At 38.0% G+C, this 20,394-nt stretch overlaps 2 protein-coding genes across 2 annotated transcripts; one reads left to right on the top strand and one right to left on the bottom strand.

Annotated features, from left to right (window-relative positions):
* Positions 1-4,780: 4,780 nt before the first annotated feature.
* Positions 4,781-6,129, bottom strand: LOC149968621 (chitin deacetylase 8-like). The gene is made up of 2 exons (XM_090154833.1): positions 5,795-6,129; positions 4,781-5,622 (listed from the first exon to the last, which is right to left on the bottom strand). Exons 1-2 carry the CDS (start codon positions 6,124-6,126, stop codon positions 4,821-4,823), a joined length of 1,134 nt encoding a protein of 377 aa, XP_090010959.1. The 5' UTR covers positions 6,127-6,129; the 3' UTR covers positions 4,781-4,820.
* A 4,960-nt stretch (positions 6,130-11,089) lies between these two features.
* On the top strand, positions 11,090-12,470 carry LOC149968622 (chitin deacetylase 8-like). The gene is made up of 2 exons (XM_090154844.1): positions 11,090-11,457; positions 11,629-12,470. The coding sequence occupies exons 1-2, from the start codon at positions 11,126-11,128 to the stop codon at positions 12,428-12,430; spliced, it is 1,134 nt and encodes a 377-aa protein (XP_090010970.1). The 5' UTR covers positions 11,090-11,125; the 3' UTR covers positions 12,431-12,470.
* Positions 12,471-20,394: the final 7,924 nt, after the last annotated feature.

Below are 20,394 nucleotides of genomic sequence, written 5' to 3' on the forward strand. Positions count from 1 at the left end.
TCTGAATTTCCAACCTCCCATGATGCATCAACTCAATATAGCTATTTTCTAATTAGCAAATCTAAAACGAAAAATAAGTCTGTAGCATGTAATTTCGATAAAAAAATTGGCAAATAGTAACAGGGGCGTAGGAATCAGGGGGACAAGGGGCGCAATGCCCCTCCCTAGAATTTTGCTGGGAAGGGTAACTAATGTTATTGCCCCTCCAACTTTTTGGTCAGTTGAAATCTTCAAAAGGCTCAAATTCTCATTTTAAAAGCATAAAAAATTATAGAATCTCAACTGTGTTTAAATTTGCGTCTTTTCCCGCCAATTTACATAGTAGTAAAATGTACACGTGCATTCGGAGAAGGTACACTCCATTAAAAATTCAAAACCATTCTCCAGACCCCTTTTGGTTTCTCTTCGCCCCCTCCAACTTGTAGAACGTTACTTCGCCCCTGAATAGTAACCAAAAAACGGCAAATAATACTAAGCCTTCACCAAGTTTTAAATCGGTTTCTTAAGCCGGAAATTACAGAGAAAAAAGATTCAAAAGCTAACAAATTTACCAATGTTGACATCTAAACGAAGAGTTAATCCAGAATCAGTGGTAGTTGGGTCATTAGTTTTTGATATTTCAAAGATGATCAATTTTAATTATCATATAGAATTAAATTATGAAGTAAGTAAATTTGTATTTAGAAATTTTGGCATTAAAGATTAATGAAAAAATTATAGAATATTGACGCATATGTTTTAAATAACGCAGTTCTTGACTGAACAAATAAACTTACATCTTGTTTTATATATAATAGTTACATAGGTAAATTAGGTGTCATCCCAGTCCCACCCTTTCATGTCTAACAGCACTTAATATCTAATCCTTGGAAAACGTACGATATAGCAGACGATATAGAAATATTTTAACATTTCTAGAAATATTTGAAAATTTCTAGAAATATTTGAAAATTTCTAGAAATATTTTAACATTTCTAGAAATATTTTAACATTTCTAGAAATATTTTAACATTTCTAGAAATATTTTAACATTTCTAGAAATATTTTAACATTTCTAGAAATATTTTAACATTTCTAGAAATATTTTAACATTTCTAGAAATATTTTAGCATTTCTAGAAATATTTTATAATTTCTAGAATGATAATATATTTCTAGAAATGATAAAATATTTCTAGAAATGTTAGTTAGTTTTTTCCGTTTTGGCGCCGCCCCATAACCCTCGCTTATTAGAAATCAAATTCCAAATTTCTTTGTTTTATCTTAGCTGTTTACAATCTAAAAGAGAAAACGCGAGCTTTCCTCCTAGCATTCACCGTTGTCATATCTGAAGAACGATTATCGATACACATTTCATAATTGTGAATCTCTTTATTCGCCTTAATCATGATAACGTATATCAAAAGGCCATAACAGAGTCTCTTTTGGTTTAGTGTAATCATAAGTTTATGTTTCATATTTGGGCGTCTTCACCGTGTGACATTTTTACTGAGAATGATCTGACATTAAGCCTTATATGCTCCGTGGACGAATAAAGCCTGGAAGAGTTATTTTGGCCTCGCGCCATCTCTACGTGATGGAGACCACTAAGGCAGGGTCCCAAAATTCAGGGAATTATTAAAATGACCACAAAAAGTCAGGGAATTAAAAAATGACCCCAAAACATTTCGGAAAATAAATTTTGATAAATATTTAATAGGTATAAAAAAATACATATTCAATATTTTGCAATATTTTATCTCAAACCAATCATTTATCCTATAAAAATGGTCAGGTAAAATTTGTCAAATTGGTCCGGGAAATTCATTCCGGAAATTGTGTACCAACCCTGTAAGGCCAAATACTAATATAGCTGACTAATCACAGAAGTTAATCATATATCTCCTACGGAAGAAGTACCTATTTGGGCCAATAAAATGAATCGTGTACCTTCGCAAGCTCGACGCAGATGCCGTAAAAACGGAAATTTTCCCTAAAACCGCGGACGTCTACAGCGCATCGTGGCTCCAAATTTACGAGTCTATTAAGCCGCTTAAAGAAGTTAAATGTCAAAATTACACTGCGTAGGGATATTTTTCAATTTATAAACCATATTTTACCGATGAAATAGTAATAGAAAACTCATGTATGACGGTCTTCACCACGAACTATTTTTTTCTTCCCAAACGTCTTTTGAAAATCAATGGGAGCCTGCGTAGGTTTATGTTTCCAGCAAATTACAGTAAGAAAATTAATTATATTTTTTAAAGGGAATATAACCTGCAAAGCAAGCTTTTTGAAAGACCCCTTTAATTTTTCAAATTTGCCTGTACAGGGGCGACAAGAGCGGCCAGAGCTGAAAACGTTGGTGTTCCACACCAAATACCCGAAGTTTTATTCCCTTTAATGAATTTTTAATTAATCCATACTGAGCGTATGCAACTAATAACTTGTTTTCATGCTATTTTTTCCCGGAAGAGCACAAAATAACACGAAAACACGCTAATCTGTCACAAAGATAATTTGATGGTAACGTTACGAAAGTAAGTTATATAATCAAGTGTACCAGTTCCTTGTTTTCGCATTTATTACAACAACCACACGTTTTTGGGGAATGATAATTGGGTAAAAATTGCGTATTTTCCTCGCTGGAGGCGTTTTATCTTTTTAAGTGTGACCATATTTATTGCGGCTAACTGACACACTTGCGGATTAAAATCATAAACTTATGGTGTTATAGGGGAACGGTCAAGCTTTTCCAAATATCGCCTTATTTGCATATCAAAAGGCCAACAAGACGTTCAATATACTTACGCGTACCTTATTTTGTCTTGAAAATATAGTTTTTGGCCTAAAAAGTTGAAACGCAAAATAACGCCAAGTATTTGGGTTTGCATTTTTGCCACCATCTTAAGGTGTATCGCAAGCGCCAGCAGCCCCTTAGGGAGCGATTTGCGAACTATCCTAACTTTTAAAATCGCGCAATTTAGGCTTAGGTCTATTATAACTGGAACGCGCCGCGCGTGCAAACCAAATATTTTGCGTCTTCAGCAGCGCACGCATTAATGTTGTTTTTCTGACTCGCCGATGTCTCGCCAGGTGTCGCAGCGGACGCGTGCTTTTTAATTTCCCGAAATTTCTTTATTTTATTTAAAATTAACCACTAAATATTTTTGGGATGCGGTTTCCGCCATAAAGTTTAGTTTTTAATGGGCTATAGGGCTATCTAACTGGTTAAAGCTTGACCGTTTCCCTTTAAGGTAGCTCCTACCGTTGCGTAGGTCCGAATATCAAATTTGAGTATTAAATGTTTAGCTTTTTTTGCCGTTATACGTGTTTGAGCGGCAGTGACCACGCAAAATAAGTGTTAAGAGTGTAGGAGTGACTCTGGAGGGGTTAGCTACTTTCTACAATGATTTTCACTTTCCCGCATTTCTTACATTTTTAAATTCATATAAATGCAATTAACGTCCGGACGATTTGTACACTCAATTATTTAAGTGCCTACCAACTCCGTGGCTCTAATTATGTGGAACCAAAAGTAACTTAATAACAATAAGTATGACACTTCCTACTCATTCAATGACAAGGTTTTATCGAACCTTTTTTTTCAGAATTTATACTTTCATAATAAATCTTTAAAAGAAGAAGTCATGGATTGTCAATTTAAAAGAAACCCGGCTGTAAAATGTCCGGGTTAACGGAGAGAACTTTCGGCCTCGAAAGGTCTTTGTCAATCTTAAATAAAATCTAAACTCTAATACTCTATATTATAATATAAAAAATTAAAAAAGTAAAACATCAAATATTTTTACTGTAAAACATGTCGTGACTGATTTATAAAATATCCTCCTAACAGCCTTCGCCCAAGTTCATATTTTCCTCATGTTTTTTAATAAATAAACCCTCGATAAATTTCCTTTTAAACCTAATTTTTCCGGGTAAGTAATTTCCACCCTTTTAAAATCTATCTCATGATTCTCTCCTGTTGAGTTCCTAATCCATTCTCCATGTCAGCTTCTTCTGAAATGGTTCTTACTAAGACGACTCTCAGGAGGACCATTATATTATAAAATAAAACACTAAAGATGATCAAATACGTAATACTTTAATATAGGCAAAATATAATATACACTTTAAAATATCAAAACTATAGAACAAAAAACAGGCGAGTGAGTTAGACTACTCGGATAGGCATCCTCGATCGAACTGGGGAGAAAAGGTAGAGTAGAATAACTAATACAAAACAAAATATAAAAGGTTTCCACGGGACATATTATGACTCAGAGAAAGCGGTGGAGTCGGTATAATATAATACCGAAATAAGCAATTAGCGGGTTCGTGTGAAAGGAGAAACAAGGACGGTGGACGAGCTTTCAAAGAAGAAAATATATACAAAGCTGTTACGGGTTCAAATTGCGTTCTTTTAACCGTTACACCTCTTTTAAAGATTTATTATAATACTTTCACTTAGCTTCGACCTGTTCTTACAATCGAACTGATAGAGCGTTCCACGGTCTGATCTAATCCTTCCAGATTGATCAATAGCACCTAGAACTGATCTCAAAACCGTTAACGCAGTAAGCCCTAAAGCAACGGCGTACACGGATATATATTTAGGGTGGAGTTTTAACGGTGTACCCCCTTTAGACGAATGAGCCATTTAGGTTTTGCACCCATGCAAGATAGCTTGTTAATGACTATATACATACCGGCTTCCTGCTCTCACGGCGGCCGATGGCTTAACAGTGTTTGGTTTAAGAATAGGAATTAAATGTTACAGAAATAAAAAGATTCGAATGTAAAATTCTAGGAATTTTATTGAAAGTCTACTTTAAAAGCTCATACAACACGCATGTTCATGTTTGTCAACCCTTCTGGATTATCAGTCCAAGGAAACTCAGCGGGACAGACACCACAAATAACCATGTAACGAGAACCACCCGGAGCTGTGGTTTCGTAATAACAAGCGTTACCAGGCTGGCAACCGTTCGGTGACGGCAGCGACGTGCAATTCCTTTCCCGGTATTCGTCGACGGACACCGGGTTTTTCATGTACTCGACCACTTCGTTGGCGGTGACCAGGAAGACGTCGTCCTTCTCCAACATCCAATCGACGAACTGGAAGTACGCTTGACGTCTGTCCTCGTGCTGGAGCCAAGACTGGTGAAGATAGACCGGGAAAGGGGCTCGGCTGGATTCGTAATGACGCAAGAAGTTGTCCTTCATGTACTCGAGGGTATCATTGATTGTGTACGGAGTGGGATAACAAGCGTCGACCATGGCACAGGGTACTCGTCCTAGTTTCCAGTTGACCATAGGGAGCAGCCACAAGCCGGGATATTCCTCTTTGGGACACGGAGGGATCTGACAGTCCTGAGCGTATCCGTGGTCTAAGGTGTACGGCCAGATGGGAAGGTCGCTGTAGACTCTCGAAGGCATCGACGAGTCGTAAGTGAATCCATTGTCCTTCAATACTCGGAAGGTGATGTCTCCGGCTGTTTCCAGAAAAGGAGCTCTGGTCCCGCGGATCTCGCTTCTGGGGATGAGAGCCAGATTCGAAATGATGGTACGCATACCATCAAGCTCTTCTTTCCACAACGTAGCGTTGCCATTTTGCCAGTGGCCAGGTTTAGTACTGTGGCTGAATTAAAAGATGGTTTCGTCAAAATTTTATTCAGGATTTATTTTACTATCGAAGCGGCTTTAAAAGCTCGTTCTACGTGTTTACTTAAGAACCAAAAGATTTATCGCTTTTAAAGTGAGGTTCTTGAAAAAGATTCTTCAAGAGAAAGAGAAACGAATGTGATTCCTACCTGATGGAATGCACGGCTATTTCACTGCCTTGGCGGTAGAGTTGACTGACGTAACGGTAGTTGGTGTAGTCGTGGGTGACGAAGAACGTGGCCTTGATGGAGCAATTGTCGCCCTTGTTAACTCTGCCGGTCATCAATAAGTCGTGGTACGTCGGATAGTTGACCACGTTGACTCCATCGTCGAAGGTTAAGGTAACGAGTTGAGGCGTTGATTCCACTCTGAGGCCATTCGGAGGATCGGTAGAGAAACAACTACAGTCGTTGAAGCAATTGTCGCGGGTGCACAAAGAATGCACGAGGGAGATGAGACAAAACAGCACGAGAAACTTCATGATTGTTGTAATTACGATCCCAAAGGATTGTGTTTGAAGATAACACTGACCTCGGTTTATATACCCAAAATAAAAAAGGGAAATGACTAGCAAAATTTTTCTGGGAAGGTCAAGTTTTTTTTTTTTTAGTTTAGAGGTCAAATGACGCATAAGATTTTATTTTTGGATAATATATCCCCCCCCCCCCCCCCACCCAGCCGTGTTATGATATTCGGGGGAATTCTGCAGACTTTCCTTGGAAAGTTGTGACACGCCTTCTTTCTTTCAACTTTCTTCTTGAGATTTCATTGGGCGCGAAGTCACATGTCGCATTACGTCCAAAGGGACCGTACAAATTCGACCCCTTCGCTCCGATTGGTTGTCGTTACGTCAGAGAATGACACCACGTGATTGTGAGGCAATAATCGCCATCTATGCGACTCCGAAGGACCAAGTTCAGTTCAGTTCCGCAGCCAGATTCAGCGGGCCCGTGGTTAAGAGTTCTCATAGGCTGAAGTGGTCGTGACGTATGCCTATTGTAATTGGCTACAGAAAATTGAAGCGGGAAAGATTTCCCCCGGGAATTTGCCGTTATCTCTGACGCAATTCCGGGGAAAAGAACTTTTAGCTTGGAGGCGCCTTCAGTCTTTGAGCGCGAAAACTAACATCATAAAATTTCGAACGGAAGTGAGTTTATCAAAAGGTCACGGTCAACCGGAAAGAGTGCTGAAGGTCACTTTAAATTTCAAAATGGCGTGTGAAGCTGTGGAAAAGGTCCCCCGAACGTGTGTGCTAGTGTCGTGTATAATTTGTAAAAATGTCGATAAAAATTATATGTGAGCCGTAATTTACACAATCTGGACGTTGAAAAATTAGGTATGGAGTGCAAATTTTTACGAATAAGGTATATTTGAAGGTTTCAGGTTACTGGAAGTAGTGCATTGGTGTAGGCCTGTAACCCTTGCCTTATTTTAAACAAATTAAGATCCTTTTTTGCAAGCCGAAGAGGTTTCATCTGCAAAAGTAAGTAACTTTTTATAACGTATAATTCTTAGACTAATTAAGTACTTTTAGATATCATTCGTGACAAGGTACACTCTGTTAAATAAGTTTTAGCATGTCGAAATTTTGGCACTTATTTTGAAATTGCTCAAAACGCGAAAAAGATACATATATGAAACCAATTATGACTATAATTAATTTTGGTCGCTCTGTCGAATGGACTGGGTCACTATCTCGAAATGGTCATATTTTGGCGGGAAATCGCAAATACCGTTTTCGACTACTTTTACAATATTGGTGTTACGCCCCTGAAACTAGCATTTTCGGATTCAGAATTATCGATTCATATTGGAGAAGTGTCATTGTCACGTCACTACGACCAACGGTTGAAGAGATATAGCATCTGAAAGTTTTCCCTCAACTTCGGGTTTTCGTGGAACGCTTAACTAGCGGATATACTACAATCTCTTGTCTTCCACAGCGTTCCGACAACTGAAATTAAATAAACTGGGGAGACGTGCTTCGCGTGATTAGAAATAATAACAAATCAAAATTAATAAAACAGTTCAGTTCACATTTAAATAATAACTACAAAAAAATAATTATTAACTTCTATTATTTATGGACGTGTTTTGCAGTTTATTTTTTCGATAAGTATTCGAATAAAGTTTGGTCACAAATGGGCCTCGCACATTTGTCAAAAGATATATACGGTCGAAATTCCTACATTTTAAAGAAATATCTCTAACTTGTTTAAATTTCTACCTAATGTTAAAAGTTCTTACCAGGTTAGAAATACAACCGTGTAAGCGTGGACATGGTCGATTTTCTTCAAAATGTAAAAAAAAAAATCCCCTTTACCCGACTTTTATCTCTGGGTCCATTTTAACGACTTGTTACAACACAAGATTGAAGTCCCCAACATGGCCGAAATCGAAATATTATTGGACACCGTGAAACTATTCGTAACACGCCCGAAGTTTTAGAACTGGTTCAAGGATAACTTTCACGTGTCCAAGGTCATCAATAAAATTTTATGTAAAAATTCATTTAATGAAAAAAGAACTAAATTTAATTTTAATACGTTTGTTATAATCGGCACACTCATTTAGAAACACCTGGTTGTTAAAACGTATTTTTTACACGTAACTAACAATTCAATAACACATTTTTGATACTAGTTTTGTTTTATCGAAAATGAAACGAAAACATTTTGTTTCTTAATGGAAACTGCACATTTACGCTTTTCGACGTTTTGAAGTCCGATACTTCTTACTTTTATTCACTCCTTAATTTAACCCGAAGAACACGCCTGTAAATTTGTGCCAGGCTATTTGAAACACCCTGTATTGAAATCAACACAACGAGATGTTTATAGAGAATTATATTTAATATTAATTGACCCAACAATATTACAATAAAACATTCGGGGGGGGGGGAATTGAAAAAGCTTAAAAGGGAATAACGTCGCCTCTTCTTCTTACGCATTCGCGTAGTCGACGACGAAAAGAGTTTGTTAACGCGCTAATACATCGCGGCGGCACACGATTAAAAGCGTCCAAGACCATATTTCGCAGATCTTCCACGCTCTCCGGAATACGTTTTTCCATCAGCGAGGTAATAAGGCTCCAGAGATTTTCGATCGGATTAAGGTCAGGCGACAGTGCTGGCCATTCGAGCGTCTCGACGCCTTCTTCAACCAAGAATCGCAGAATGATTCTGTCGGTATGCGCGGGACAGTTATCTTGTATGAAATAAACACTAAGGGAGAGATCAGACACAAATATTATTCAAGATCCATTGGATTATTTTTTCAATTACTTACCGTCCACCGTTCTCTAGTCCATAAATCGCGGCTAGCGAAGGCAACATGGAATCACCCAGGATTTCAATATATGAACGTGCATTTAGGCGGCCTACAACCACTCTCAAGATCCCCGCTTGACCGTCGCCTATGCAACCCCAGACGTTTACGGAAAAGCGACCACTTCTTTTCAAGCGGGTCATGAACCTCGAGTAGTTCCGCTGCCTCCTACGTCTTGTGATCCAGACCGTCGGTGAACTAGGGGAACTTTGAAACGTCTAATACAAATAACAATTAGTCAGAAATACCGTGCCTTAGATACTTAATTTTAAACAAACCTTTTCATCCGAAAATAATATAAAACGCCTTAAAACATCTCTAGGCCATTGCAGTAATTGGCGGCAAAATTGAAGACGTTGCAATTTATGTCGCGCCGTCAGATAAGGCTTGCAGAGTGAACGTCGTCGTCGCAAGCCCGCCTTTTTCAGCTTCGCCCAAACAGTTGGAGCAGTTACTCGTGTTCCAGCTCTAGCCCAACGATCCCTTAGTTTTCTAATCGATAACCATTTATTTCGAACGGCGTCCCTCGTCAGCGCCTGGTCTTGACGTGGGGTAGTTTTCTTGGGACGACCACGTTTCGGAAGATTCTAAAGGATTTTAGATAACTACGAAAAGTATTGAACTTAATTGATATTTAAATAAATAATACCGTAATCGTGCCATGTTGATGGAACCGCCGGTAACGATATCTAGCGCCTGTTATCGAACAGTTAACCGTGTCCGCAATGACCTTCCATGACGTTCCTTGTTGGCGCAAATTTATGATTTGTATTATTTGCTGTTCGCTGATTACAGGCATCTTGCCCTTTGCTGTTCGCTGGCGAATTCTGTGATTAAGCTTCGTTACTCCAGATTTATATACTACTTTGGTAAACATTTCTAGAAATTTCAACTTTTAAAAATATTGGTTAAAGTAGTTTAACCAATATTGTAAAAGTAGTCGAAAACGGTATTTGCGATTTCCCGCCAAAATATGACCATTTCGAGATAGTGACCCAGTCCATTCGACAGAGCGACCAAAATTAATTATAGTCATAATTGGTTTCATATATGTATCTTTTTCGCGTTTTGAGCAATTTCAAAATAAGTGCCAAAATTTCGACATGCTAAAACTTATTTAACAGAGTGTACCTTGTCACGAATGATATCTAAAAGTACTTAATTAGTCTAAGAATTATACGTTATAAAAAGTTACTTACTTTTGCAGATGAAACCTCTTCGGCTTGCAAAAAAGGATCTTAATTTGTTTAAAATAAGGCAAGGGTTACAGGCCTACACCAATGCACTACTTCCAGTAACCTGAAACCTTCAAATATACCTTATTCGTAAAAATTTGCACTCCATACCTAATTTTTCAACGTCCAGATTGTGTAAATTACGGCTCACATATAATTTTTATCGACATTTTTACAAATTATACACGACACTAGCACACACGTTCGGGGGACCTTTTCCACAGCTTCACACGCCATTTTGAAATTTAAAGTGACCTTCAGCACTCTTTCCGGTTGACCGTGACCTTTTGATAAACTCACTTCCGTTCGAAATTTTATGATGTTAGTTTTCGCGCTCAAAGACTGAAGGCGCCTCCAAGCTAAAAGTTCTTTTCCCCGGAATTGCGTCAGAGATAACGGCAAATTCCCGGGGGAAATCTTTCCCGCTTCAATTTTCTGTAGCCAATTACAATAGGCATACGTCACGACCACTTCAGCCTATGAGAACTCTTAACCACGGGCCCGCTGAATCTGGCTGCGGAACTGAACTGAACTTGGTCCTTCGGAGTCGCATAGATGGCGATTATTGCCTCACAATCACGTGGTGTCATTCTCTGACGTAACGACAACCAATCGGAGCGAAGGGGTCGAATTTGTACGGTCCCTTTGGACGTAATGCGACATGTGACTTCGCGCCCAACACAACTTTCCTAGGAAAGTCTGCAGAATACCCCCGTATAACATAACACGGCTGGGGGGGGGGGGGGGGATATAATCCAAAAATAAAATCTTATGCGTCATTTGACCTCTAAACTTAAAAAAAAAAACTTGACCTTCCCAGAAAGATTTGCTAGTCATTTCCCTTTTTTATTTTGGGTATATAAACAAAGGTCAATGTATTTCTAGAACACAATCCTTTGGGTTCGTATTGCCAATAATCATGAAGTTTCTCGTGCTTTTTGGTCTCATCTCCGTCGTGCGTTCTTTGTGCACCAGCGACAATTGCTTCAACGACTGTAGTTGTTTCTCTACCGATCCTCCGAATGGCCTCAGAGTGGAATCGACTCCTCAACTCGTTACCTTAACCTTCGACGATGGAGTCAACGTGGTCAACTATCCGACGTACCACGACTTATTGATGACCGGCAGAGTTAACAAGGGCGACAATTGCTCCATCAAGGCCACGTTCTTCGTCACCCACGACTACACCAACTACCGTTACGTCAGTCAACTCTACCGCCAAGGCAGTGAAATAGCCGTGCATTCCATCAGGTAGGAATCACATTCGTTTCTCTTTCTCTTGAAGGATCTTTTTCAAGAACCTCACTTAAAAAGCGATAAATCTTTTGGTTCTTAAGTAAACACGTAGAACAGCTTTTAAAGCCGCATCGATAGTAAAATAAATCCTGAATAAAATTTTGACGAAACCATCTTTTAATTCAGCCACAGTACTAAACCTGGCCACTGGCAAAATGGCAACGCTACGTTGTGGAAAAAAGAGCTTGATGGTATGCGTACCATCATTTCGAATCTGGCTCTCATCCCCAGAAGCGAAATCCGCGGGACCAGAGCTCCATTTCTGGAAACAGCCGGAGACATCACCTTCAGAGTATTGAAGGACAATGGATTCACTTACGACTCGTCGATGCCTTCGAGAGTCTACAGCGACCTTCCCATCTGGCCGTACACCTTAGACCACGGATACGCTCAAGACTGTCAGATCCCTCCGTGTCCCAAAGAGGAATATCCCGGCTTGTGGCTGCTCCCTATGGTCAACTGGAAACTAGCACGAGTACCCTGTGCCATGGTCGACGCTTGTTATCCCACTCCGTACACAATCAATGATACCCTCGAGTACATGAAGGACAACTTCTTGCGTCATTACGAATCCAGCCGAGCCCCTTTCCCGGTCTATCTTCACCAGTCTTGGCTCCAGCACGAGGCCAGACGTCAAGCGTACTTCCAGTTCGTCGATTGGATATTGGAGAAGGACGACGTCTTCCTGGTCACTGCCAACGAAGTGGTCGAGTACATGAAAAACCCGGTATCCGTCGACGAATACCGGGAAAGGAATTGCACGTCGCTGCCGTCGCCGAACGGTTGCCAGCCTGGTAACGCTTGTTATTACGAAACCACAGCTCCGGGTGGTTCTCGTTACATGGTTATTTGTGGTGTCTGTCCCGCTGAGTTTCCTTGGACTGATAATCCAGAAGGGTTGACAAACATGAACATGCGTGTTGTATGAGCTTTTAAAGTAGACTTTCAATAAAATTCCTAGAATTTTACATTCGAATCTTTTTATTTCTGTAACATTTAATTCCTATTCTTAAACCAAACACTGTTAAGGCATCGGCCGCCGTGAGAGCAGGAAGCCGTTATGTATATAGTCATTAACCAGATATCTTGCATGGGTGCAAAACTTAAATGGCTCATTCGTCTAAAGGGGGTACACCGTTAAAACTCCACCTTAAATATATATCCGTGTACGCCGTTGCTTTCGGACTTACTGCGTTAACGGTTTTGAGACCAGTTCTAGGTGGTATTGATCAATCTGGAAGGATTAGATCAGACCGTGGAACGCTCTATCAGTTCGATTGTAAGAACAGGTCAAAGCTAGGTGAAAGTATTATAATAAATCTTTATAACAGGTGTAACGGTTAAAAGAACGCAATTTGAACCCGTAACAGCTTTGTATATATTTTCTTCTTTGAATGCTCGTCCACCGTCCTTGTTTCTCCTTTCACACGAACCCGCTAATTGCTTATTTCGGTATTATATTATACCGACTCCACCGCTGACTCTGAGTCATAATATGTCCCGTGGAAACCTTTTATATTTTGTTTTGTATTTGTTATTCTACTCTACCTTTTCTCCCCAGTTCGATCGAGGATGCCTATCCGAGTAGTCTAACTCACTCTCCAGTTTTTTGGTCTATAATTTGGATATTTTAAAGTCTATATTATATTTTGCCTGTATTATGTATTTGATCATCTTTAGTGTTTTATTTTATAATATAATGGTCCTCCTGAGAGTCGTCTTAGTAAGAACCATTTCAGAAGAAGCTGACATGGAGAATGGATTAGGAACTCAACAGGAGAGAATCATGAGATAGATTTTAAAAGGGTGGAAATTACTTACCCGGAAAAATTAGGTTTAAAAGGAAATTTATCGAGGGTTTATTTATTAAAAAACATGAGGAAAATATGAACTTGGGCGAAGGCTGTTAGGAGGATATTTTATAAATCAGTCACGACATGTTTTACAGTAAAAATATTTGATGTTTTACTTTTTTAATTTTTTATATTATAATATAGAGTATTAGAGTTTAGATTTTATTTAAGATTGACAAAGACCTTTCGAGGCCGAAAGTTCTCTCCGTTAACCCGGACATTTTACAGCCGGGTTTCTTTTAAATTGACAATCCATGACTTCTTCTTTTAAAGATTTATTATGAAAGTATAAATTCTGAAAAAAAAGGTTCGATAAAACCTTGTCATTGAATGAGTAGGAAGTGTCATACTTATTGTTATTAAGTTACTTTTGGTTCCACATAATTAGAGCCACGGAGTTGGTAGGCACTTAAATAATTGAGTGTACAAATCGTCCGGACGTTAATTGCATTTATATGAATTTAAAAATGTAAGAAATGCGGGAAAGTGAAAATCATTGTAGAAAGTAGCTAACCCCTCCAGAGTCACTCCTACACTCTTAACACTTATTTTGCGTGGTCACTGCCGCTCAAACACGTATAACGGCAAAAAAAGCTAAACATTTAATACTCAAATTTGATATTCGGACCTACGCAACGGTAGGAGCTACCTTAAAGGGAAACGGTCAAGCTTTAACCAGTTAGATAGCCCTATAGCCCATTAAAAACTAAACTTTATGGCGGAAACCGCATCCCAAAAATATTTAGTGGTTAATTTTAAATAAAATAAAGAAATTTCGGGAAATTAAAAAGCACGCGTCCGCTGCGACACCTGGCGAGACATCGGCGAGTCAGAAAAACAACATTAATGCGTGCGCTGCTGAAGACGCAAAATATTTGGTTTGCACGCGCGGCGCGTTCCAGTTATAATAGACCTAAGCCTAAATTGCGCGATTTTAAAAGTTAGGATAGTTCGCAAATCGCTCCCTAAGGGGCTGCTGGCGCTTGCGATACACCTTAAGATGGTGGCAAAAATGCAAACCCAAATACTTGGCGTTATTTTGCGTTTCAACTTTTTAGGCCAAAAACTATATTTTCAAGACAAAATAAGGTACGCGTAAGTATATTGAACGTCTTGTTGGCCTTTTGATATGCAAATAAGGCGATATTTGGAAAAGCTTGACCGTTCCCCTATAACACCATAAGTTTATGATTTTAATCCGCAAGTGTGTCAGTTAGCCGCAATAAATATGGTCACACTTAAAAAGATAAAACGCCTCCAGCGAGGAAAATACGCAATTTTTACCCAATTATCATTCCCCAAAAACGTGTGGTTGTTGTAATAAATGCGAAAACAAGGAACTGGTACACTTGATTATATAACTTACTTTCGTAACGTTACCATCAAATTATCTTTGTGACAGATTAGCGTGTTTTCGTGTTATTTTGTGCTCTTCCGGGAAAAAATAGCATGAAAACAAGTTATTAGTTGCATACGCTCAGTATGGATTAATTAAAAATTCATTAAAGGGAATAAAACTTCGGGTATTTGGTGTGGAACACCAACGTTTTCAGCTCTGGCCGCTCTTGTCGCCCCTGTACAGGCAAATTTGAAAAATTAAAGGGGTCTTTCAAAAAGCTTGCTTTGCAGGTTATATTCCCTTTAAAAAATATAATTAATTTTCTTACTGTAATTTGCTGGAAACATAAACCTACGCAGGCTCCCATTGATTTTCAAAAGACGTTTGGGAAGAAAAAAATAGTTCGTGGTGAAGACCGTCATACATGAGTTTTCTATTACTATTTCATCGGTAAAATATGGTTTATAAATTGAAAAATATCCCTACGCAGTGTAATTTTGACATTTAACTTCTTTAAGCGGCTTAATAGACTCGTAAATTTGGAGCCACGATGCGCTGTAGACGTCCGCGGTTTTAGGGAAAATTTCCGTTTTTACGGCATCTGCGTCGAGCTTGCGAAGGTACACGATTCATTTTATTGGCCCAAATAGGTACTTCTTCCGTAGGAGATATATGATTAACTTCTGTGATTAGTCAGCTATATTAGTATTTGGCCTTACAGGGTTGGTACACAATTTCCGGAATGAATTTCCCGGACCAATTTGACAAATTTTACCTGACCATTTTTATAGGATAAATGATTGGTTTGAGATAAAATATTGCAAAATATTGAATATGTATTTTTTTATACCTATTAAATATTTATCAAAATTTATTTTCCGAAATGTTTTGGGGTCATTTTTTAATTCCCTGACTTTTTGTGGTCATTTTAATAATTCCCTGAATTTTGGGACCCTGCCTTAGTGGTCTCCATCACGTAGAGATGGCGCGAGGCCAAAATAACTCTTCCAGGCTTTATTCGTCCACGGAGCATATAAGGCTTAATGTCAGATCATTCTCAGTAAAAATGTCACACGGTGAAGACGCCCAAATATGAAACATAAACTTATGATTACACTAAACCAAAAGAGACTCTGTTATGGCCTTTTGATATACGTTATCATGATTAAGGCGAATAAAGAGATTCACAATTATGAAATGTGTATCGATAATCGTTCTTCAGATATGACAACGGTGAATGCTAGGAGGAAAGCTCGCGTTTTCTCTTTTAGATTGTAAACAGCTAAGATAAAACAAAGAAATTTGGAATTTGATTTCTAATAAGCGAGGGTTATGGGGCGGCGCCAAAACGGAAAAAACTAACTAACATTTCTAGAAATATTTTATCATTTCTAGAAATATATTATCATTCTAGAAATTATAAAATATTTCTAGAAATGCTAAAATATTTCTAGAAATGTTAAAATATTTCTAGAAATGTTAAAATATTTCTAGAAATGTTAAAATATTTCTAGAAATGTTAAAATATTTCTAGAAATGTTAAAATATTTCTAGAAATGTTAAAATATTTCTAGAAATGTTAAAATATTTCTAGAAATTTTCAAATATTTCTAGAAATTTTCAAATATTTCTAGAAATGTTAAAATATTTCTATATCGTCTGCTATATCGTACGTTTTCCAAGGATTAGATATTAAGTGCTGTTAGACATGAAAGGGTGGGACTGGGATGACACCTAATTTACCTATGTAACTATTATATATAAAACAAGATGTAAGTTTATTTGTTCAGTCAAGAACTGCGTTATTTAAAACATATGCGTCAATATTCTATAATTTTTTCATTAATCTTTAATGCCAAAATTTCTAAATACAAATTTACTTACTTCATAATTTAATTCTATATGATAATTAAAATTGATCATCTTTGAAATATCAAAAACTAATGACCCAACTACCACTGATTCTGGATTAACTCTTCGTTTAGATGTCAACATTGGTAAATTTGTTAGCTTTTGAATCTTTTTTCTCTGTAATTTCCGGCTTAAGAAACCGATTTAAAACTTGGTGAAGGCTTAGTATTATTTGCCGTTTTTTGGTTACTATTCAGGGGCGAAGTAACGTTCTACAAGTTGGAGGGGGCGAAGAGAAACCAAAAGGGGTCTGGAGAATGGTTTTGAATTTTTAATGGAGTGTACCTTCTCCGAATGCACGTGTACATTTTACTACTATGTAAATTGGCGGGAAAAGACGCAAATTTAAACACAGTTGAGATTCTATAATTTTTTATGCTTTTAAAATGAGAATTTGAGCCTTTTGAAGATTTCAACTGACCAAAAAGTTGGAGGGGCAATAACATTAGTTACCCTTCCCAGCAAAATTCTAGGGAGGGGCATTGCGCCCCTTGTCCCCCTGATTCCTACGCCCCTGTTACTATTTGCCAATTTTTTTATCGAAATTACATGCTACAGACTTATTTTTCGTTTTAGATTTGCTAATTAGAAAATAGCTATATTGAGTTGATGCATCATGGGAGGTTGGAAATTCAGATGCATCTGTTAATATCCATAATAGATTGCAAAGTCGTTTCAGCGGTTTTATCGGCTGCCGTTCTCCCGTGTTTCTACAAATTTCCACCAGGTACCGATCTCGGTCTTACTCCCGTGATAGGGGCCAAAATGGTCAAATCACCTAGTCTTCCCCCTCTCTCTCTGGTAAATCAAATGCGCCCACAGGGGCAGCGTTGCCAGGTCAAAAACCGAAAATTCAATAATTTTCGGAAAAGTTATTGCATTTCCTCTTATTCAAAGAACTTGTTTAGTTATTTAAAATTTTAATATTATTTTCTTTATGAAACATGAGTAAAAACCACCCAATTTAGAGATTTTAAAGGGAATATAACCTCAGGTATTTGGTGTGGAACACCAACGTTTGCAGCTCTGGCCGCTCTTGCCTTTGGCTTTAGAAATGTTTGGCGTTACTGTACGGGAAATTTGAAAAATTGAAGGGGTCTTCCATAAAGATTGCTTTGCAGGTTATATTCCCTTTAAGGCTGAAGTCGGTGGTTTTGTGTTTCGGGAAAAAAATAAGAGATGGCGCTATCGTGCTGGAGTTGTAACTTGTAAGATAATGTTTTTATTTCGATTTCACGTGATTTGAATTCAAATAAAAGAAGTAGCAAATTTTTTTTGTATCGTGCTATATCGTTCTATTTCACGAGCTAATTAATATTTCAGCGCGAGGGTGTTTTCAAAATAACCGCTCTTACCTTTAACAGTACTGTCAGTACAAGGAAATTTATCAAATCATTTGAGACTTTCGAGAGCAGATTTAGACCGGGTCCGGTTTTTTGAGTAGAACAGAACTGTCGAAACTGCCGCAAACTGAGTTTAGTAACTTTATTTGTGAGTTACAGCTCCATGTTTGTATGGGGCTGAACATGGCGTACTTGATATTTTGCTGACCTCATTATCTAAGGGAAAATTGTTCGTTTGTGATCGAACAAACGTTGTTTGTAGGTTTTCAAGTATGTTCTACAACTTTATCGTTGAAAATTGTTCCCTAGCACCTAGCGGTTAAAAACTAAAAAAAAAAGAAACGTGAAAACGTATTCGAGTTTTCTGCGATTTGCAATTCAAAGCGTTCCTAACTAAATACGCATACCCTGAAAATTTCAAAATTATATCACAATTAGTTTTTGATCAAAAAGCCTGGTCAGGGCAAATCGAGCCACCCTAAAGATATTTTTTAGATTAATATGTAGCATATACAAATTTCTGGAATTCAAATATATAACGTAAATAAAGTAATAACTGTTATATTTGAAACATTTCTAACCTCGATAAATAATGTATAAAGGTTCGATGCAATTTTGTTTTATTTCCGATTTTAAAAATATAATTATAAATTTACGTTTAGCTTTACGTGTTTTATACTAAAAACCGACCAGGTAGAGAAAATGTAGGACATTTCTTTTACGGATGCCCCCTTAAACAAACCCCTCTCCTTCTCATACGAACGAGTCACGTGGACAGGCACTTTTTCGGGGGTCGTTAGAGTAGGACGATTGCACTTTACGGCCCGTTTTAATCGCTTTTTTCGGCCGTTACCTAATAGATACGAAGGCCTCCCGTCTTAAATCGATGTAGCATATAAAAAAATGTATGTATACAAATTTTCATCTTTTTATCACAAAACGCACTATTCAAACTATAAAAGCGAGCGCTTAACCAATTTTAAAGAATGTTTATCCTCGAACGTCTAGGTGCTCTCGTAGCTGCACGGGTTCGTCTCAATTTTGAGCCAATTTGTGAGTTTGAGACCGAGTAATTAAATAATCGAGTTAATTTTTGAGCCCGAGACGAGTCCCTTCTAAAATTCATTAAATCACGAGCCTCGGCTGAGACCATTCGTAAAAACGTGTACTATTTTGAGTACGAGCAGAGACCAAGAAATATATTGTCTAATTTATGAGCTGAGACGAGACCCTTAATGGTTTAGAGACGAGACTGAGTCCGAGTCCAAAAAATAGTTGAAAAATGAGTTAAAGTAGAAACTTATCGTTAGAGTTCTTATTGATACGACCCCGAGACGAGCCCAAGGGAATTAGCACGAGCTTGAGACCGGTCTTGGGTTATTTCACGTCTCGAAATTCTATTGGTTCAGAGGACGAAATCATCAATAATCATCTACTCCTAAAACCAATTGACTGAACCAAATTCTTCTGGCTGTTAAATTGAATGACGCGAGTCATGCGACCTTTGAACCCACCAGTGGCGGCTTAAGAAGGCTGGGTCCCCGGGGCGGCAATGTTTTGTGACACCCCCCAGGACCGTGCAGAAGTTTAGTAATCTTGTATTTGGTAAGTTCAATTATTTTTCTAAACTACAGCAATAGTTACAAAATTTTAACCGTATAATGTTAGCGGCAGATGTAATTTTATGTTATAAAGCATAAAGTAACAGTGGCGTAACTAGGAACTCCGCCCCCCCCACGCTGCGGGGTCTGCGGGGGCGCTATTTACGCCACTGTAAAGTAAATTTAGTTAGTTTCTTACTTTGGGGGAAGAGGGTTATGTATTTACGAGATAAACCAGCCTAACCAGGGTACACGAAGGAAAACAAAAGGCGAATGGACGAAACTACAGCAATGGTTAAAATGCGGTAGGACACAAGTTAATGGCTTAAAGCTTGCAATTTCATTGTCGCGTATCCTGCCTTTTCTAAAAATCGTTTTAACTGATTTAAATAAAGCAGCATTCATACTGTTTTCAATTGCTATTTTTAATGAGTTATTCGGGGTTAAGAAATAATACTTATTGTTTAACCCACAAATTGGAAAATAATTATGGTATTGGAGGATGCGTGTTAAAAAGCATGAATGCTTATAGATACTAACATAAAATCCCCTTGACTCGTAAAATCACTACAAAAACATGCAGTCATTTATTTTGTCCTGAGTCATTATTATTTTTTGTTAACTTAAGAAAATTGAGCTCGAGACGAGACGAAGAAAAAAATAAAAAACAAATGAGACCGAGGTGAGTCCACATAAAAAATAAAGCTTAACACGAGTCCGAGATGAGCCGATTCAAACCCACTCGTGTTACCTGAGTCTGAGCTGAGCGTGTACAATATGTTTCCGTAAATTGAGCCATAGACGAGCACTTAAACGTTTGGGTAAAAATTTTGAGATGAGCCCGA

The sequence above is a fragment of the Leiobunum rupestre genome, chromosome 1 (assembly GCF_980474605.1).
Source record: "Leiobunum rupestre chromosome 1, qqLeiRupe1.1.hap1, whole genome shotgun sequence".
Lineage (NCBI taxonomy): Eukaryota > Metazoa > Arthropoda > Arachnida > Opiliones > Sclerosomatidae > Leiobunum > Leiobunum rupestre.

Excerpts from the sequence above, each read along its gene's own strand:
- LOC149968621 (XM_090154833.1), bottom strand. The coding sequence starts at position 6,126 with ATGAAGTTTCTCGTGCTGTTTTGTCTCATCTCCCTCGTGCATTCTTTG. Across the intron at positions 5,623-5,794 it reads ATAGCCGTGCATTCCATCAG|CCACAGTACTAAACCTGGCC; the intron begins GTAGGAATCACA and ends CTTTTAATTCAG.
- LOC149968622 (XM_090154844.1), top strand. The coding sequence starts at position 11,126 with ATGAAGTTTCTCGTGCTTTTTGGTCTCATCTCCGTCGTGCGTTCTTTG. Across the intron at positions 11,458-11,628 it reads ATAGCCGTGCATTCCATCAG|CCACAGTACTAAACCTGGCC; the intron begins GTAGGAATCACA and ends CTTTTAATTCAG.